Source organism: Suncus etruscus, chromosome 11 (assembly GCF_024139225.1).
Source record: "Suncus etruscus isolate mSunEtr1 chromosome 11, mSunEtr1.pri.cur, whole genome shotgun sequence".
NCBI lineage: Eukaryota > Metazoa > Chordata > Mammalia > Eulipotyphla > Soricidae > Suncus > Suncus etruscus.
Genome location: NC_064858.1, coordinates 48,853,922 through 48,872,114, shown reverse-complemented (window position 1 = coordinate 48,872,114; position 18,193 = coordinate 48,853,922). Strand labels below are relative to the sequence as shown.

General features: G+C 40.5%; 1 protein-coding gene across 1 annotated transcript in view; it reads right to left on the bottom strand.

Moving 5' to 3' along the window:
* Positions 1-18,193, bottom strand: part of PLXNC1 (plexin C1) — a 190,696-nt gene that overhangs the window by 83,979 nt on the left and 88,524 nt on the right. The window contains exons 10-11 of the mRNA XM_049782862.1: positions 7,157-7,296; positions 4,259-4,438 (exon numbers count right to left, since the gene is read on the bottom strand). Of these exons, the coding sequence (XP_049638819.1) occupies positions 4,259-4,438; positions 7,157-7,296 (320 nt within the window). The remainder of the gene's footprint in view (positions 1-4,258; positions 4,439-7,156; positions 7,297-18,193) is intronic.

Here is an 18,193-nt window from a genome sequence, read left to right as displayed (position 1 = left end):
AATTTCCAGCCTACCTACCAATTATACTTTATTTAGGGAGTGAGGGAACACTCTGGACAGGATAAATGGGAGTGACATTAGGCGTACAAAAAAAGCCCTGCTTGTCAACCATCTAACTCAGGCTTGCTCCTGTCTCTGAAACCAAGTGGAAAGTGTACTCCTGTTTCTCCCCTTCCCCATAGGTGACCCATGTAGCCATCAGTGGCTACAGAAACAACTGACCCCAGCTCTGCTACCCTACGCAATTTATGGGGGTTCCTAGATATTCACGCTGGGTACAGGATTATGAAGTGTTAGCCCCACTGCCTGGCTAAACCCCTGAGAATAGGGCCAGAGAGATAGCATGGAGGTAAAGCGTTTGCCTTTCATGCAGAAGGTCATTGGTTCAAATCCCAGCATCCCATATGGTCCCCTGAGCCTGTCAGGAGCCATTTCTGGGCGTGGAGTCAGGAGGAACCCCTGAGAGCTACCGGGTGTGACCCCAAAACCAAACCAAACCAAAACAAACAAACAACAAAAAAACCCTGAGGACAAGCCAAGGAGGTAGGTGCCAATTTGGACAGGATATGAAAGCCACAAGGGGGAAAGACTAGATCAGTGGTTGGCAAGCTGCGGCTCGAGAGCTACATGTGGCTCTTTACACTTTTTAATGCCGCTCTTCTGTGTGCCAGGTGTCAGGACTCTGCTCCTAGCCTCTGTCAGTGCACGCTCTGTGTGGCTCTCAAAATAAATTTCAATCATGGTTTTGGCGAGATTTGGCTCTGTTGAAAAAAAAAAGGTTGCCCAACACTGCACAAGATGACTTGTCCTGATCTCACCAAAATGAGAACAAATAAACTTGGATGCTCTGTAGACGGCCAGGCTAACTCAGAGCACTGTGACCCAGGAACAACAAAGAGAAAATAGCCAAGCTAACTTAGGGCACCGGGACCCAGGAATAGTGAAGAGGCAGAGGTGACACAGTGACACAGTGACACAGGTTACAGAACGTTATGAAGACTTCCTGCTTTGGAAATTCTATATGTAGAGACTACACTCAGCAATGCTAAGGGCCAAAGAGGGGGTTGATACATAGTGATGGGGGTCAACTTGAGCCAGACTACCTAGAGGTACTTCCTCAATCTCATAAAGTCTTTGATATGAAAGCAAAGTCAAACACAGTGGTAGTTCAAAGCATAGCACTCTGGGGCTGATTGCCTATAAGCCAGGAAAGTCGCTTTCTCCATCTGTAGAAGGCAACCCAGACCATCCCTGCCCAGAGATGTAACAAACTCCTCATGTCACACTGATATTTGAGGGTCATCAACAGGGCAGATTAGTTCCAGGCAGACACCTGGTGTGCTGTAACCCTGGCTTTGGAATTTCTACCTTCTTTATGTGGTGGTCAGAGCCTGAAGAGGGTCACCTCACCCTGAGTGCTGGAGTCCCAAGCCCTGGCAACTCAGAATGTGACTGTGTTCTGTTTCAGGGCCCTTAGAATGCTAGTTAGGGTGATATGAGAGCATTGGGTTACACCTTATTTTACCTAAAACAAAGTTTATCTCTAGTTTCTTTGTATCTGTGTGTTTACAACTTTGTTTCACCCAAAACAAAGATTGTCTTCCTTATAAATCTGGGTGGGTTTACTGTCCCACCCGGGAGTGATCTCTGTACTCAATAAAAACGGTAGTTCTGACTGGGAGCTTCATACTAGGGAGAAGACTGCCAGACTACACGTGTTTCACCCTCTGCCTGGTTTGGATTATTTCATGTGTGACTCATTCATCTGAGCTTGGAAATAAGGTGCAAGGGGGGTCATTTTACATGAGAGTATCAAAAAGGGCCCTCACCCAGTGATGGCTGTTTTCAGAAGAAATTAGGCCCTTGATAAAGCCAGAGAAAGGCCAGTGAAGATGCCGAAAAGGGCAACATCTGAGCCAGGGAGGGAATGCAGAGGGGAACCAACCCAACAGCACCTCAACACTGTTTTTCAGCTTACAAGGGTAAAGTAGCTTGTGCTTTTTTTGTTTTGTTTTGAGCCATCCCTGGCGTTACTTCTGGCTCTGGCTCAGAAATTACTCTGGCAGGCTTCAGGGAACTTATGGGATGCTGGGGATTGAACCCAGATTGGCCACATGCAAGACAAACACCCTCCCTGCTATGTTATCACTCTGGCCCATATCTTGCAGTTCTTTAAATCAATCCTCTTGCATGCTCTGATATGGTCATTCCCCCACACAAATAATCTTATAATAATTATTATTATCTTAAAGTAGTAATTACTTTTCTTTTAAAAGAACAAAGTATTTTTTAATTGATACAGTATTATAGAAATTTGCCTTATGCCATGGGTGGTGAAAAAATATCTTTAGAGTCATATTCCAGACTCTGTGAATTAAATTTCCAGTAGGGGGAGAATTTTTTCCCTTTCTGTTGATTTTTTTTTTTTTTTTTTTTTGGTTTTTGGGCCACACCCGGCGGTGCCCAGAGGTTACTCCTGGCTGTTTGCTCAGAAATAGCTCCTGGCAGGCACCGGGGACCATATGGGACACCGGGATTTGAACCAACCACCTTTGGTCCTGGATCGGCTGCTTGCAAGGCAAACACCGCTGTGCTATCTCTCCGGGCCCCCCTTTCTGTTGATTTAATATAAAATATAAAGTCTAAAATCCACGTATTGGGTGAGGCCTTAGTCGGCATGGCATGGCATGGCACCTATAGGCCCTTTGGCCAATGTGTCTGATGAATGCAGGGTAATGGTGGAGATATGAATTCATAGTCAGTTAAAGTTTCATTGGAGTCAGCCTGTTTTATTCCAAGGCCCTATCTGCCATATGCTTTTCCTCATCTGGCTTCTATGCTAAGCTTTTTCCAAGCAGCTTCTTCTCTGCTGCTTCTCCTCTGGCTCTCTACCTCTTTTTTCCTCCCTTCCTTCCAGCCAGACCCTTTCTCTGTGTGTGTGTGTGTGTGTGTGTGTGTGTGTGTGTGTGTGTGTGTGTGTGTATGTGTGTGTGTGTGTGTGTGTGTGTGTGTGTGTGTCCCTGTAATCCAGGTCTGATTAACATTTCAATAGAAATCTTAGGGCATTGGGGAAAGGGATACCTTATACTTTTCTACCTTGGAGTCATCTGGGAGATTTTATTTGGGCCTTCCTCTCTCTTTCTTTTTTTTTTTTTTTTTTTTTTTTTTTTTTTTTGTTTTTTGGCCACACCCGGCGGCTCAGGGGTTACTCCTGGCTGTCTGCTCAGAAATAGCTCCTGGCAGGCATGGGGGACCATATGGGACACCGGGATTTGAACCAACCACCTTTGGTCCTGGATCGGCTGCTTGCAAGGCAAACACCTCTGTGCTATCTCTCCGGGCCCTTCCTCTCTCTTTCATAGAGAGCATCTTTGAAATGTATATTCTGCTACATCATATGAAGAGTCCCTAATGTTTTCCTAAAGCATAGAAAACTCTCCAGAGACATTTGCATTTCTAGTTTAAGAAATATGGGACTGAGAGATAAGGCACTTTCCTTATACATGGTAGACCTGGATTCAATCCCCAATACCACATGTAATCCCCCAGAGCACATCAGGAGTAACCCCTGGGAGCAGAACCGAAGCATTTCTGGATGTATCCAGAAAAAAAAAAGGAAAGGGGAGGGGAGAGGAAGGGAAGAGAAATATGGAGGAGAGAGAAGGAGAAGGGAGAAAAAAGAAAAAGAGAGTAGTAGTGGGGAGAAGAGAGGAAAGGGGAAGAGAAAGAAGTCTTATTTCATGGATAGAAGTGAGAATAATGACAAGGGCTATGCTTTTATATAAAACACTTCAACAACACAGAATAGGTACTGCAACAAACAAGAATTAAACTGGGAGTTCTTGGCTTCTATGGCAAGGAGTAAGGCAGAATGAGCTGACAAAGTGCATCATAAGCACAGGAACATCCTGCTTATCAGGTAAGCTTGAATTTGTTTGGTTTTGCTTTTTGTTGTTTTTTTTTGTTTTATTTTATTTTAAGGGCCACACCCAAAAGTGCTTACAAGTTACTCCCGGTATTCAGGAATTAACTCCTGGTACTGTTTAGGGGACCATATGGGATTAAAACAGTGTTTGCTGCATGCAAAGCAAGTGACCTACCTGCTGTACTATACCTCCAACCCCCCCCCCTTTTTTAGAAATAAATCCCAAGAAGAATTTGTATATGGTATGTGTACCTTCATTTCTCTTAAGTCCATGGGCTTTATAACTAGAACCTTGCTAACCTATATGAGAGAGAAACAAGAATTTAGAAGTACCTGATCCAGGTGATAGCAGGAAATATATGGGAACAGTGTGGCAGGGCGATGTAAGACAAGTGCCCCACAGATGAGCAGTTGCCACCATCGAACTGGATACAAACATCCTTCATTTCTTTTCGGCTTGATGGGAGAGAGAATTTCATATGGGTATCATTTAGCACATGGCTAACCTGGATCCTAGGAAAGGGTGGAGAGAAATTCAGCAGTGACACTCAGTACAGTTGATTATCCGAGCCGACAGACTGTAAACTTGAACGATAATCCAGGTGCAAGCTGGAGACCAGCTGCAGGCCAGGCAGAAATTAAAGGTCATTGACCAAAGTGACCCGAGGCTTAGTTCTTCTTCTGTGTATGTTGTACATGCAAGAGAGAATTCTATCTTGTCACTTGTATTTCCCTTAGAAGTGGGGGGAGGGGCAGGAGGGAAGCAGCTTTGGAGGATTTGACTCAGTGGCAGCACTCGCCTTGCTTGGGTGAGGCTTTGGGCCTGGGTCCTCAGCACCATTACAGTAAGGAAACAAGTCCCCAAATCACTGTAGAAAGCCAAGCATGAATATTAAGGGATTACTGCTAATATTATTGTGTATGATACTGGTAGTTTTCTGATCTATTAGAGATACATATGAGAGGAAAAAAAAGTTCTCAGATCTGTGATAGGGTTAATAAGTAAGGGAAGGAGACAGAGAACTAGCATAGGTTAAAGTTGTAACCCTATGAGTTGCCTTGCATATAGGGCCTTAGGTGTGTTCCCTGGCCTTCCATAGGGTCTGAGCACTGAACCAGGAGTAAGTCTGAAAACCATGAATGTGGTCCCCCAAAAAAGAAGTTCCCTTCTTCCAGCACTGGGAGGAATAGAAGCCTTCTAGGCAGCTAAAGACACTCATCTCTCCAAAAGCAAAGTCCTTGCCCAGAGTGTGCTGGTCTTGGAATTACTCAAGATGCCACAATGCCTCCCACAATGCTTTCAGACTAGAAGTGGGGTGTGTATGTGTGGTGGAATTGGGGGAAAGACTGCCCTAAGTGCTCCCACACACTCTTCAGGACACTTTGCAAGAGTCAAAGCAAAACCTTCTGCTCTGTTTCCTCCATGACACGCAGCTTCCAACAGATCAATAAAGCACTAGATTGTGTTTGACTGATTCCCAATGCATGAGAATTCATTCCCAAAAATGATGTGATCTTCTATGGGAAATGTGTAAGATGTGTAAGATGACTAGGCTGAATGTCTTTATCCCTCAGGCAGTGGTAACAGGGTCTCAGAAGAAGGCAAACCTTCCAAACCAGCAGAACTCATTAGGTCTCAGATTTAGGATCCCAAAGTCATCATCCTATTCCTAGCACAGCTTCACAAAATTCAGCTTAAAATGGCTGATGATTAAAATTCAAATTTGTTTATGAATTATGGGAGGAGACAGAAATGTGGGTCATTTCACTCCTATTTTTGTATTTTTTTCCCTTCAGAAAAATATTTTTTAATTGGGTGCTTTAAAAATAGCATATTAAAAGATTGTGGAGAACAAGACTACAGGATTCACTGGGCTCTGCTGTTTGCTGCTCACGAACCTGGGCTCAGCAACACAGATGTGGTGACTGAAATGTTATGCACAGAAAGGTCTCTTAGTCATCTAATTTAATAACTGCAGTAGCTCAAGACACACTTGGAATGGGAATGAGCATATCAGGAGGCAGAAGCAGGGTAAAGCTCTGAGACACAGAACTCCATTGCCAGAAAGCCACATGCCTGTGAGTGAACACGCAAGTGTTTGACTTCACAGATTTCACTGCACCCAATGAAAGGCTCTGGTAATACGGTAGTTAGCCAGGAAAATGATACAAAAAGACCTATGTGCATAAACGCTGCCACTCATGTCTACGTGACAATGAGGTGCCTAGGAGAAGAGTGGAAAGTCACCAATGAGTTGTTTTCCCATCCAAATGACAGAAAAGCCACATGTCTTGTATGGAAGGAAAGGAGATGGCAGTAAGACGCAGCAAATGAATTAAAACAGAAAATTCCGTCAATGAGCGTGGCAGGTTCAAATGTGGTGCAAATCTGTTTTAGTGCTTCAAAACCCAAACACGCTCCAGCAGATTGTCCTCCTTGCAGTTCCATCATGAAAACTATCTCAGCTTAGACTTCACAGACATGGAAATATCACTTTACCTCAAATTAGCCCAAATTTATAAAAGCTAACAAGCAGAAAACTCAAATTACCTAATGTGTTGTTATTACTACCACTTCTCTTCTTGGTGGGTAATACATATACAAAGGTGTCATTAAAATACAGTTTCATTGCAAAGAATTAGTTAAGAGGAAAAGAAGTCATAAAAATAATGTTTAAGTGGTACATGGACCAGATATTTGTAAGGGGATGTTTTATTCCTTTTTATATGACTCATGTATGTTTTATTTACTTATTATTCAAACTCAAACATAATCTAATAAAGAGGAAGTCACACACTGAAAAAAACACACCAAAAATTTTCCTTTTTAAGTTTTAAGTAAAATATCAGAAGAATTGCAATATTTTCCCATCAAATCCCAAGGTACTTGTTTTTGTATTTTTTTGGAGTTGTTAATGTTCACTTTAACTTGCTTTCATTAATGAAAACAAATCAAGAACCCAAAGAGACACTATTCCTAAAGTACTGTATATGGGAGTTTTGTGATTGTTGTTAATACAGGGCAGATTTTCTCACAATTAATTTCAAATGCGATGTTTAAATTATTTTATGTGCTGAAATCACTTCAAATATTGAGCCTAATTGGCCCATTTTGGCACAAGAAAATAAGCTGACTATATTAAGATTACCATCCCTGTGCTATGCATTAGCATGAGATTTAGCTTTTAACTACATAACTAAGGATTACATATTACAAATTTTTCAACTCACACATCCTTATCACAAGTACTGGTTCCTTTCAGGATCATTGTGATGTTCGTTGCCTGGGTAAAGTTTGCTCCGGTGACAATCACAGTACTTTTTCCTAAGGTTGATATTTTCTGTGGCTTAATAGACTTAATGTAAAAGACCTATTGGAAATAGAAGATTAAAAACACAAGATCAAAGCTAAGAAATGGCATTGTTCCAAAACAAAATTTTTTGTTTATGTGTGGTAGTTTGAAGAAATCATTAGGAAATTACATTTTGTGAACACAAGCAGACAGTGTTTAATGAAATCAATGAATTCAAGGAAGAGTGTTGAAGATTCATGTCTCTCAATATGTGACAGCATGAGGTCAAACCAATTAGTCTTTGTCTCAAAGACAGTTGAAAATAAAGTGGAAGAGCCTGACATTCTGTCTGAAGAGTGAGATATCATGAATGTCTCAAAAATGCTCCTTGTCTCCAAATCTTGGAGGCTCATAATGAAACAAAAAGAAGGCAGAGACAAGGAGTCCAGTGACCTCGGCCAAAAAACAGACTCTTCATTAAATTAGAATATGTCATTTTGGACCATAGGACCATTAGAGAAAAATTTACTAGATTCAGATCCCCCTTGACCCCAACTTCCAAAATCTACCTTACTTAAGCACACAAACCATTCATTCTCTCCTACCCCAGTTTGAACCCAGGATGACTTCAGGGCCTCCATGGGAGAGAAGTTTCATCCACTCTGGAACTGTTCTAGAAAAATTTATTTCCCCAAAGGTAGAATATTTAGTCCTTGTTTTAGCTAGGCTATATACATGAAATTTATTGCAGGGGGAAGTCCTTCCCCAAAACCAATTCCTCACATCACCTTGTATCACCTGGCATTTGCACCACCAAGGCCAATCATTTCTTCTCTGCATTAGGCAGATTCTTTCTCTTCTTTGGCCTCTAATACAAGCTTTAACAGAACTTTTGTTGTTATGGGGCTACACTGGGTGTGCTCAGAGGTTAAATCTGGCTCTGCACTCAGAAACTATCCCAGGAAGGCTCAGGGGATATAGGATGCTGGGAATTGATCCTGGGTCAGCTGCATGCAAGGCAAATGCTCTATCTACTGTACTATTTCTCTGGCTCTTTTTTTTTTTGGTGGGGGGAGGTCACATCCAGTGGCACTAAAGGAGTTACTCCTGGCCCTGAAATCTCTCCTGGCAGGCATGGAGGATCATATGAGATGCTGGGGATCGAATTCAGGTCGGCCGTTTACAAGGCAAATGCCCTACCCGCTGTGCTATCACTCCACTCCTCTCTAGATCTTTAACAGATTTTTATAAAAAAAAAAGTTTTCTTTAGAATTCTTGGTATCTGGAGACCCATATGATGCAGGAACTTTCTCTATCTGCCATGTCTGATCTAAAAGAAATTATTTTCAAGTCCTTTATTTAATGCCAAGAATTATTCTCCCTTTCAAAGCAAAACAATTCCAATTTTATTCATGTTTCTTCTACCAATGCTACCTATCATTTTCTGGTTCTCTCTTCTGACCATTTCCAACCAGTTTGTATTCTTCTATGATGACCAAAACAGGAAATGGAATTATGACTAATGTAAACTAGAGCAGAACATTTGTACATGAATATATTTTATACTTACACTTTTTATATTTGAAAATAATACTTGGGTTGAAAGACACATCATGTGGAAATCTGGTAAAGAACTAAATGTCGAGTGTACCCACTTACAGAGTCAGGACTAGGCAGAGCTTTGGCCACATCCCATCCTGCCTCTAATCTGCTTCTCTGGTTCTTATGTAGAGGTAACCCTCGTTAAGAGGGGCTTGCTGGACCTCCAGGTTGCCTGTCCTGTTGAGAGAACTATTTTTCTTCCCCTCAGCAAACCCAGGTGCTATATGGTAGCATGGTTCCCATCACTCATGATCAGTATGGATTGGTTTTGTGGATTGAGGAAAATACATTGTCAATGTCATCCTGGCAATGATGTAATGTGACAGGACATTGATTTTGGTGGCAGAATTTATTTTAATCACTTAGCAAAGGACTTTACTCCTGTATTTATAGAATCACAAAGGGCCTGGAAAGGGTCACTTTAATTATTCGGTTACACTTGACTGCATTTTATGGGGGAAATTAACTGCAAGAGGGTACTTGGGATGGGGGATTAGCAAAAACTCCAAGACAAATCCCGCATAAATGTCAAGGGTATTGTATTGCCAAATACAAGGAAAAGGGTATTCTATTGTCAAGGGCATTGTGTTGCTTACTCTTTGCTTTGACATGATGACAGCTAAAAGATCTAGCATTTCTTGAACACTCAACAGTTCCAAGGATGTTGGAGACATATTTGAACACATGATACTAGGCCTGTAGTTGCCCAAATTGGTCTACCACACATTTTTATAAGCTCTTTAAAAAGAAAAGTCAAAAGGAATGATAGTTGGAAATGATCATTCTGGACAATGAACTGGATGCTGAAAGAAGTAAAGTGATATGCATGATACCTCCTTTTCAGTTAACAATATAGCAAACCAGATTCCTTAAAAGAAAAAAATAAAGCAAAAAAGAGAGAGATAAATGGGAGTACAAAAATGATCTGCAATATAGTGTCAGGTAGGAGGGAGGGGCAGAGAAAGATGGGATGGAAACTGGGGGACACTCTATGCTGAAACATAATCATTGAATAACTTTGCTCGCTGCATATTATCTCATGGTGATTCAATAAACATATTAATATACTTTTAAGTCAAAAGGGATAATACTATTACACCATGTGAGACTATTTCTGAAATTCAAATTCTGAAGTCTAGAAGTGAAGTCTTTTTGTGACCATAGTCACCACTGTTCATTTTTCTATTCTGGCTTGGGCTGGGTGTCACATGACAGGGCAGAATAACTGAGATAAATGCTTACAAAGGCCAAAACTTTTTATATCTAGAAAAAGAAGCTGCTGACACCATGGCCTGATAGACACCAATGTCTTCTTAGAAAAGTCAAGACAGACTATTTATTTTGGGGGAGTGAAGTGGGGAAATGCTCTAAGCAGTGCTCAGGAAAGTTTCTTGGCTGAGCTAAGGAAGAGTGCACTGTTGGCATGCTGTGGGGCCCTACCAGGCCCATGTCCAGGGGATGCCTGGGAATGTATTAATGTGTGTGTATGGGGTGATTTCAGGGCTGCATCTGGTCATGTGGGGAGATCGGACTGGTGGGCTCATGGTGCCAGTGATCCCTGTACTATCTCCCAGTCTAGACTCTGCTTTGGTTTGATGTAAACCTCAGTGTAGACTCACATTTCCACTGAGAGTCCACTGAGTGTCCACATTCAGGTCCACTGAAAGTCCCAGGTTTCTTTCCTTTCTAGATTCATTACACACTTCTTATAGACACATTGTCGATATCTAACACAAGTAAATGCTATTTCTCACAGAAGAGGATAAAAATAATAATGAGAACAAGATTCTTAGCCATAGAGTGCTTTCCATTTACTTCTTTTTGGCTGTTGTTGGGGGGGGGGTGGGAGCTGCAAGGGGCCATATGGGGATGAGGATCAAACCAGGGCTTTGCATGTAGAAGGCACAAATTCTAACACTTGAGCTACCTTCCTGTCTTGTAGTATGCTCTTTTCATGACTATAATTACCACTAGGAGGGACACACTATGTCATCTTATTAGCTTCTTTCGCCCACCCATAATAGAGCTGGTCCTGTTGTTTTTAAAGGATTTCAGAATGAAGAGTTTATTAGATTATTTAAAGAAGTTTTTATTAGTCTTCTAGGATGGACTCCTCCAGCCCTGGTCTTTTTCTGAAAGCAGCTACTTCTCTTCTCCTTTCAAAGAGGATCAGATGTGTCGGCTTCTGTTTGCTGGCACCTCTCTTAATCTTATTGAGAGAGTAAAGCTCTGCCCAGAACATATCATTCATCAACAGAGAAAGTATTTGAAGAGGAGAATGGGTACCAACTGAGGGACATCATGTTTGTCTGCAATAACTCCTAGAGATGGGATATTTTCTATTTTTTGCTAAGTATTTTTAATCCAGTACATTAAAAAGGTAGTAAATGTTGTCTCCATAACATTCAAAATTTTAAATTCATTTCTGCCTTTTCATCAAGAGTTCAGTCTGACATGAATTTGTGGGCCACACAAGCTGTCACACTAAAAGGGTTAAATAAAAAAACATAATTGAGTTAAATACAAAGCAACCATTTTTAAGTCCTTGAGAGCTTTCTTGGATTCAATCTATGTCCAAAAATTTCCTTATGGTCAAGCTGAAATTCCCTGTACTGAAGCCCTCACAGATTTGTGTTCCTCTGTAATTAACCTCAAGAGTCAAGTTTCTGTCAGTTACATTTGAAAAAAAAAAATGAATTATTTTTTAGATGGCCACACCATTTATTTAAGTGACTAAACCAATTATTTATTACTATGAGCTTAAAGGACTGAAATGAATGTTTTGTATGTGAGATATTTAGATTCAGTCCCCAAGATCTCTTGGTTTCCTGAGCACTGTTGGGTGTGGACCCCAAATCAATAAAAGAAAAGAAAATATGATTATCTATGCCTGATGACCAGTTTAAATCATCCCCCAGAGTTTGGAGAGATGGCATAGCAGGTAAAACTCTGGTCCTGCAAGCAGCCTACCAGATTCAATTCCTAGGACCACATATGGTGCCATGAGCATTGGCAGAAGTGATCCCTGAGCACATAGCCAGGAGCAAGCCCTGCATAGGGTTGGGTGTGACTCAACAAAATCCCCCCAAAATAAAAATAAAATAAACCATTCCCCATTCCTTATCAGAGATATTTGTAGTCTATCCATTTTTACTTTTAAAAATAAACTCATTATAAATTGTTGAAAATAGCCCAGTCACTACAAAATAATTGTCTTTAAAAAGGCCTAAAAGGACTTCATTGAAGGGTTGTGAGTATATATTTAGTAAAATCTGATGTCAATACAATTCAAATTACCATGACATTTATGAACAATAGCATTCACTGATTAAAAAGAATATTAGAAAGAGGGACTTGAAGAAGCTTAGCTTATTATGACCAAAACTATACTCTATTAATCAATCTGAAAAAAAAGGGAAAGAAAGAAAGAGAGAGAAAGAAAGAAAGAAAGAGAGAGAGAGAAAGAAAGAGAGAGAGAAAGAAAGAGAGAAAGAAGAAAGAAAGAGAGAGAGAAAGAAAGAGAGAGAGAAAGAAAGAGAGAGAAGAAAGAAAGAAAGAAAGAAAGAAAGAAAGAAAGAAAGAAAGAAAGAAAGAAAGTAAGAAAGAAAGAAAGAAAGAAAGAAAGAAAGAAAGAAAGAAAGAAAGAAAGAAAGAAAGAAAGAAAGAAAGAAAGAAAGAAAGAAAAGAGAAAGCAAGCAAGCTATGGAAAAAGCTCTGACGATGGAAAAGCTCTCTGAGGCTTGGACCTGAATCAACACTCAGTAAAATCTCTCTCAGATTTTTACTCATGAAATTAGTTCAAACAAGACTAGATAAAAAGTCACAGGCATTCAAACCCAGCTGGAAATCTGAAACGAAAGGACATAAGAGAGATGAAAGGTAGCACAAGTAATTAAAGGAAAGTATCCTGTAGGGCCCCACAGGGGTGAGTATTTGGTTCAGAATTATTTAACATCTTTATTAATGACTGAGAAGGATGGAAGTAATATATTAATGAAATGTATAAATTGAAGAGAGTGGTTACCAGTCATGGAGATGGTGCAGTATTAAAGAAGGTGAGAAATGGAAAGAAAATAGCAAAATACAGTCCTATGGGGGAAAAATTAGTTAAACTGGAGGAAAAGCATATCCATTTGATGTTCCTCAACCGCTGGATAGCAAGTGTCTTTCATAGGTGGGGTCTTTGGTGCAGACCCCTGAGGCCTAGGGATACAATTTGCTGTGATTCTAGGAATCTCTGAGAGCTTAGATGTACCCCAAGAAAGGGCTGGGAGAGGGAGGCATTGCCCAGGATGTGCAGGGCTCAAAGATCAGGACTTGTTTCTCTGTGTGGGACTTCCCTAGTGATGCTAACATAAGAGTGGTGGCTTTCATGTCTACTCAATAAATCTATCACACAGTCATAGAACATTTCAGGTGCTACTTCTGAGGAAGATCCCCCAGATTCTGTGAGCCGGGAAAGTGGCCCTTGATTCCAGATTCAACCCTAAATCTACCCATGGCCCTGTGTTAGCTGCTTGGTGAGACACCTGCGGTCCAACCTCACATCACCATTTTAAGTGTGTACCACTTTGCAGCCTTGCCTGGTTTCATTCCTCCATATGACTGTGCCCCAACCCACCTCTTTTCTTCTTAAGGCTTCTTTGCAAACATTTCCCCTGCCCAATGCCAGCGCAGGCTAGGGAACTTCCTATCATGTCTGTGACTCTGACTGGCTAGGCCTCAGCAGCCAGATGCCAGGGGAAGCCAATAAGAGCTTCCTTTCATCAGGAATGATTTTGTTCAGCAGCTACATGGTACAACATTTCCTTGTCCTCTCTAGAGGCCAGTATCAATTACTGGTCATCAGAATGCCTAGGTTCAAGTCACTTGCGATTTTGGTTTGTTTGACAAGTTGGTTTTGGGGTGGCATCTAGTAGTGCTTAGGACTTTACTCCTAGCTCTGTACTCAGAGATCATTTCTGGTGGGATTCAGGGAACTATGTGGTACTAGGGACTGAACTTTGGTCAGCTGCATGCAAGGCGAGCACTCTACCCATTGCTCTCTCTAGTCTTCACTACCCACTTGTCTCTCTTACCATCTGCAAATCAAAAATTTCCCCTATGAAATAAAGAAATATTAAATCATTGTGGGCTTAAAATATACTCTGAATTCAGGATCTAGCATAGACTCAATTAATAATAGTTATCATTATTTAATTAGGAACATTCTAGAATTCTTTTAATTCTTTTTGTTGTATGCCCTCAACCACCATACAAATGAATCTTACTTGACTTCAGAATATTGTGAGTTCTGCAAAGTAAGCTCCATGAAGGCACAGATTTTGCTTGTGGGCATAACACCTATTAGGTATCCAATAAGCCCATTTTGGAATGAACAAAGAAACAACTAGAAGTGAATCCAGCACAGAGCTGAGGCTTCTGGAAGCTTCTCAATAAATGTCTGTTCAACTTCATTTCACTTTAAAAGGCAAAGGCCCTGAAAGAGTCCATTTGGAGCCCCCATGGGAAACTAAAACACAATCAGAAGTGATGGAGAAAGTGACGGGGAAGTGCCGGGAAAAGGAGGAACAATTGGAAAGTCAAGTCCTTGGAGGCTCATTGGATGTTTCTGTAAGGTCTGTTACTGTTCAATTGTGAAGACAATGTTTAGAACATTGGGTCCTAGATTCCCAGCACCTTTCCCCAAGAAAAGGAGATTTCTCTCCTTTTAATGCTACTAATACATACCTCACTATGGTGTAGCTTACCAAAGATCACTAATAGCAAAGCTGTAAGGCTCAAACAGCAGCTACCAGGATTGTACCTGGCACATGTTAGACCTCTGGGATTTGATTTGACCCCAGACCATTTGCTTTGAAGGCAGTACTATTCATCAGAGCCTGATGGAGTGTTTTTAACTGCCAGGCACTGGGCTGAAATAAGAAGGAATGACAGTACAAGGCCTTAGGAACAGAGGGGTTTGGGATTCATGTACTTTATGTTAATGTCTTTATCATGCATTTATTATTTATGAACTTAATGTTTAATGCTCTTGAGACAATGGCAAGAGATGGACTCAACTCACTTGTGTCCCTATTTTAGAAACCATAGATAATGGCAATTGCTAGGAGGTTGCTAATATGACTTCAGCAAAAAATCCACCCAAGCTCAGGATCTTGAAGTCCAGAGGTAGTACCTGCACCACTCACATCTCAGGTTCCCAGTGCCTGGCACCTGCAAGGGGTTGGGGATCTATGTGAAGTGGAAAGAAAGCTGAAAGCAGGCAAATGTTTCGAGCTTCATTTCTGAACATATCAACTCACACTGGAAAGCTGCATGGACATATCCACATGATAATGAATGACAGCAGTGGTTCCAATAGAATGAGAAATTGGTATCAACCAAGACAGAGGGTCTGTTCTACATTATGCATTTAAAGAACACATTTCATTACCAACTAGTGTCTTCCTCCAAGAAAAATACTAAAGAAAATTCTGGGTTTGTTTTGTTTTTAGCCTCCTCCTGACCTTGGTTCTTTGAACCACACAGTAGTGTCAAAAGTCAAAAAGGCACAATACAGGAAAACAGGATGCAGTGACCTTCTTTCTTCTTCTTTCTTTGAAATAAAAGAAATTTCAAAATCATTGGCCAGGATCACTGCTCAGCAATAAAAAGGAACCAACATAAAATAACTTGAATGATTTCCCAATGTTGCATTCAAAAAGTCAGTACTGCAGGGGTACAGCTGGATGGCTCCATATCCAAAAAATTCTTGAAGTGATACTATTAGAAAAAGAGAGAACTAGATATCATTAGAAAAAGAAAAACTATGACTGAAACCCAAACACAATCATGTATGTAATTAAGGTGTTTAAATAAATTAAAAAAAAAAAAAAAGAAAAATGCTACTGAAAAAAAAAACACACACACACTTAAGCAAAAAAAAAAAAAAAAAAGAAAAAAAAAAGAAAAGAAAAAGAAAAACTACAGATCAGTAGTTGCAATGGGTCAGAGATAGGAAGTGGGTGAGGCTATGAAAGGGAAACACCGGGGCGCCTTGAGGTGATAGCATTGCTCGGTATCTCAACTGCTGCTGATCTGGCAATATCCTGGTCTGGCTATTGTGTTACAGTTTGCAAGATGTGGCTGCTGGCGGATGTGATAAAGATACATGAGATCTCTGGTTTGTTTCTCATGTAGGGGCCACATCCAGCAGTGATCTCTGGTTTGTTTCTCATGTAGGGGCCATATCCAGAAGTGCTCAGGGTTTAATCCTGGTTCTTCACACAGGGATCACTCATGGTAAGGTTCAATGGGCCAGATAAAGAACCAGGGCAGAACAAGGCAAGGAAAGTGCCCTACCCATTTACTATCTCTTCAGCCTCCTGTCTGATACACAGACAGGTAGGCATTTATGTACAACTGTCTCAAAATTAAGTTTCTCCAAAAATCTTGAAAGGGAAGAACAAAGGTGGAAGATTTATTTTTCTGATTTCAAAACTTATTACAAAGCTGCAGTAATCAGGGACTATAGTGATAGCACAGCAGATAGGGCATTTGCCTTGCTCACAGCTAACATGGGATCGATCCCAAGCATCCCCTATGGTTTTTTAAGCACCACCAGGAATGAGCCCTGAGTACAGAGCCAGGAGTAACCCCTGAGCATTCGTGGGTATGTTCACACACACACACACACACACACACACACACACACAAATACACACACACACACACACAAATACACACATACACACAAAAAAATAGCTGCAGTAATCAAAACTGTGTTGTGAGGAAAAGTCAGTGTTAAGTCAATGGAACTGAACAGATAACCTAGAGGGGAAAAAAACACCTTGCATTTACAGCGAAATGCTTTTCAACAAAGGTTCCTTCCATAATGCTGTGGGAAAGAATCATCTTTGTAGTGAATGGTGCTGGAAAAAGATATAAAAGAACAAAGCAGGCCCTTACCTCACAGCCTATTATACAAAATTAAGTCAAAGTGGGCAAAAGAAACAAATGGAAGCGTTAAAACTTTGATTCTCTTAGAAGAAAACAGAAAATACTCACAACTCGATTTGGTTATGATTTCTGAGACAGGATATTCAAAGCACAGGCATAAAACAAAAAATAAGCTGAGTTTGGACAAAATGAAAAACTTCTGTGTACTGGGGCTGGAGATATTGTTGAAGTGGGAGGTTATATCTATATTTTATTCTCCAAAAAAAGAAAAATCCTGAATGATTTCATTTCTGTGCAAGGTATGTGATAGGCCCGAGTCCTCAACACTCAGAGAACCACTAGATATGTGCTTGGTCGCTGTTGAGAACCATGAGTGATCTCTATTTAAGAAAAAGAATAGAACAAACTTCTGTATCATCAACATAATGAAAAACCAACCTATTAAACTGGTAAAGATATTTACAAATCACATTTTAAAAGAAACTACCATCAAGAAAGCACTCTATCCCACTAACAACTTGAAAATAAGACATCCTAAATTAAAAATATGCAAAGGACTCGAACAGGTATTTTTTCCAAGGTGATAAATAAATGGAGTACGTCCTCATGAAAGGCACAAATACTACATCATTGATTAGGAGAATGCAAAGCAAAGTTATAAAATGAAATATAATTCCATATCCATTTTGGATAGATATTTAAAGTTATTCATACTGGTAAATAAAATTACCAGAGAGATAGTACAGCAGGCAGGGCATATGCCTTGCATGCAGTCAACCTGGATTTTATCCTTGGTACCCCAAGTGTTTCCTGAACCCATCCAGAGAAATGCCATCAAGAGACATTCCTGAGTGCAGAACCAGGAGTAAGCCCTGAGCACAAACAAACAAATTAAAGTAGGACCTAAGAGAAAGTATCAAGGGCAAGGTGCTTGACTTGATATAGCTGACTCGGGTTTGATCGCAGCACTACCAATGGTCCCCTTAGAAGTGACCCTTGAACAGAGATAGACCCAGGAATGAACTCTAAGAATAAGTGGCCCCCAAACCAAAACAAATAAGATAAATTAAAATAAACAGTAGCATGAATATAGAGAAATGAGAGGAGCTGTACACTATTGGTGGGCCTATCAAAAAAGGCAGAGGCCCAAATAAATAAGTTAGTAGTTCATCAAAAAATTAAAAGTGAAATTACCGCATGACTGCACAATCCCAGTTCTAAATAAATAACTAAAATAATAGAAAACAAGACCTTGAAAGGCTATTTCTATGCTCAACATTACTTACAATAAATGTTGGAAAGTGGAAGCAAGCCAGGGTACACTCAGACAAACAGACTGCATATAAGGCATTCAACTTAATGAGGATATACTATGGCATAGAAAGCATCAGTTCTTCCCCACAACCAAAGACAAAACCTGGATACTCCAAAC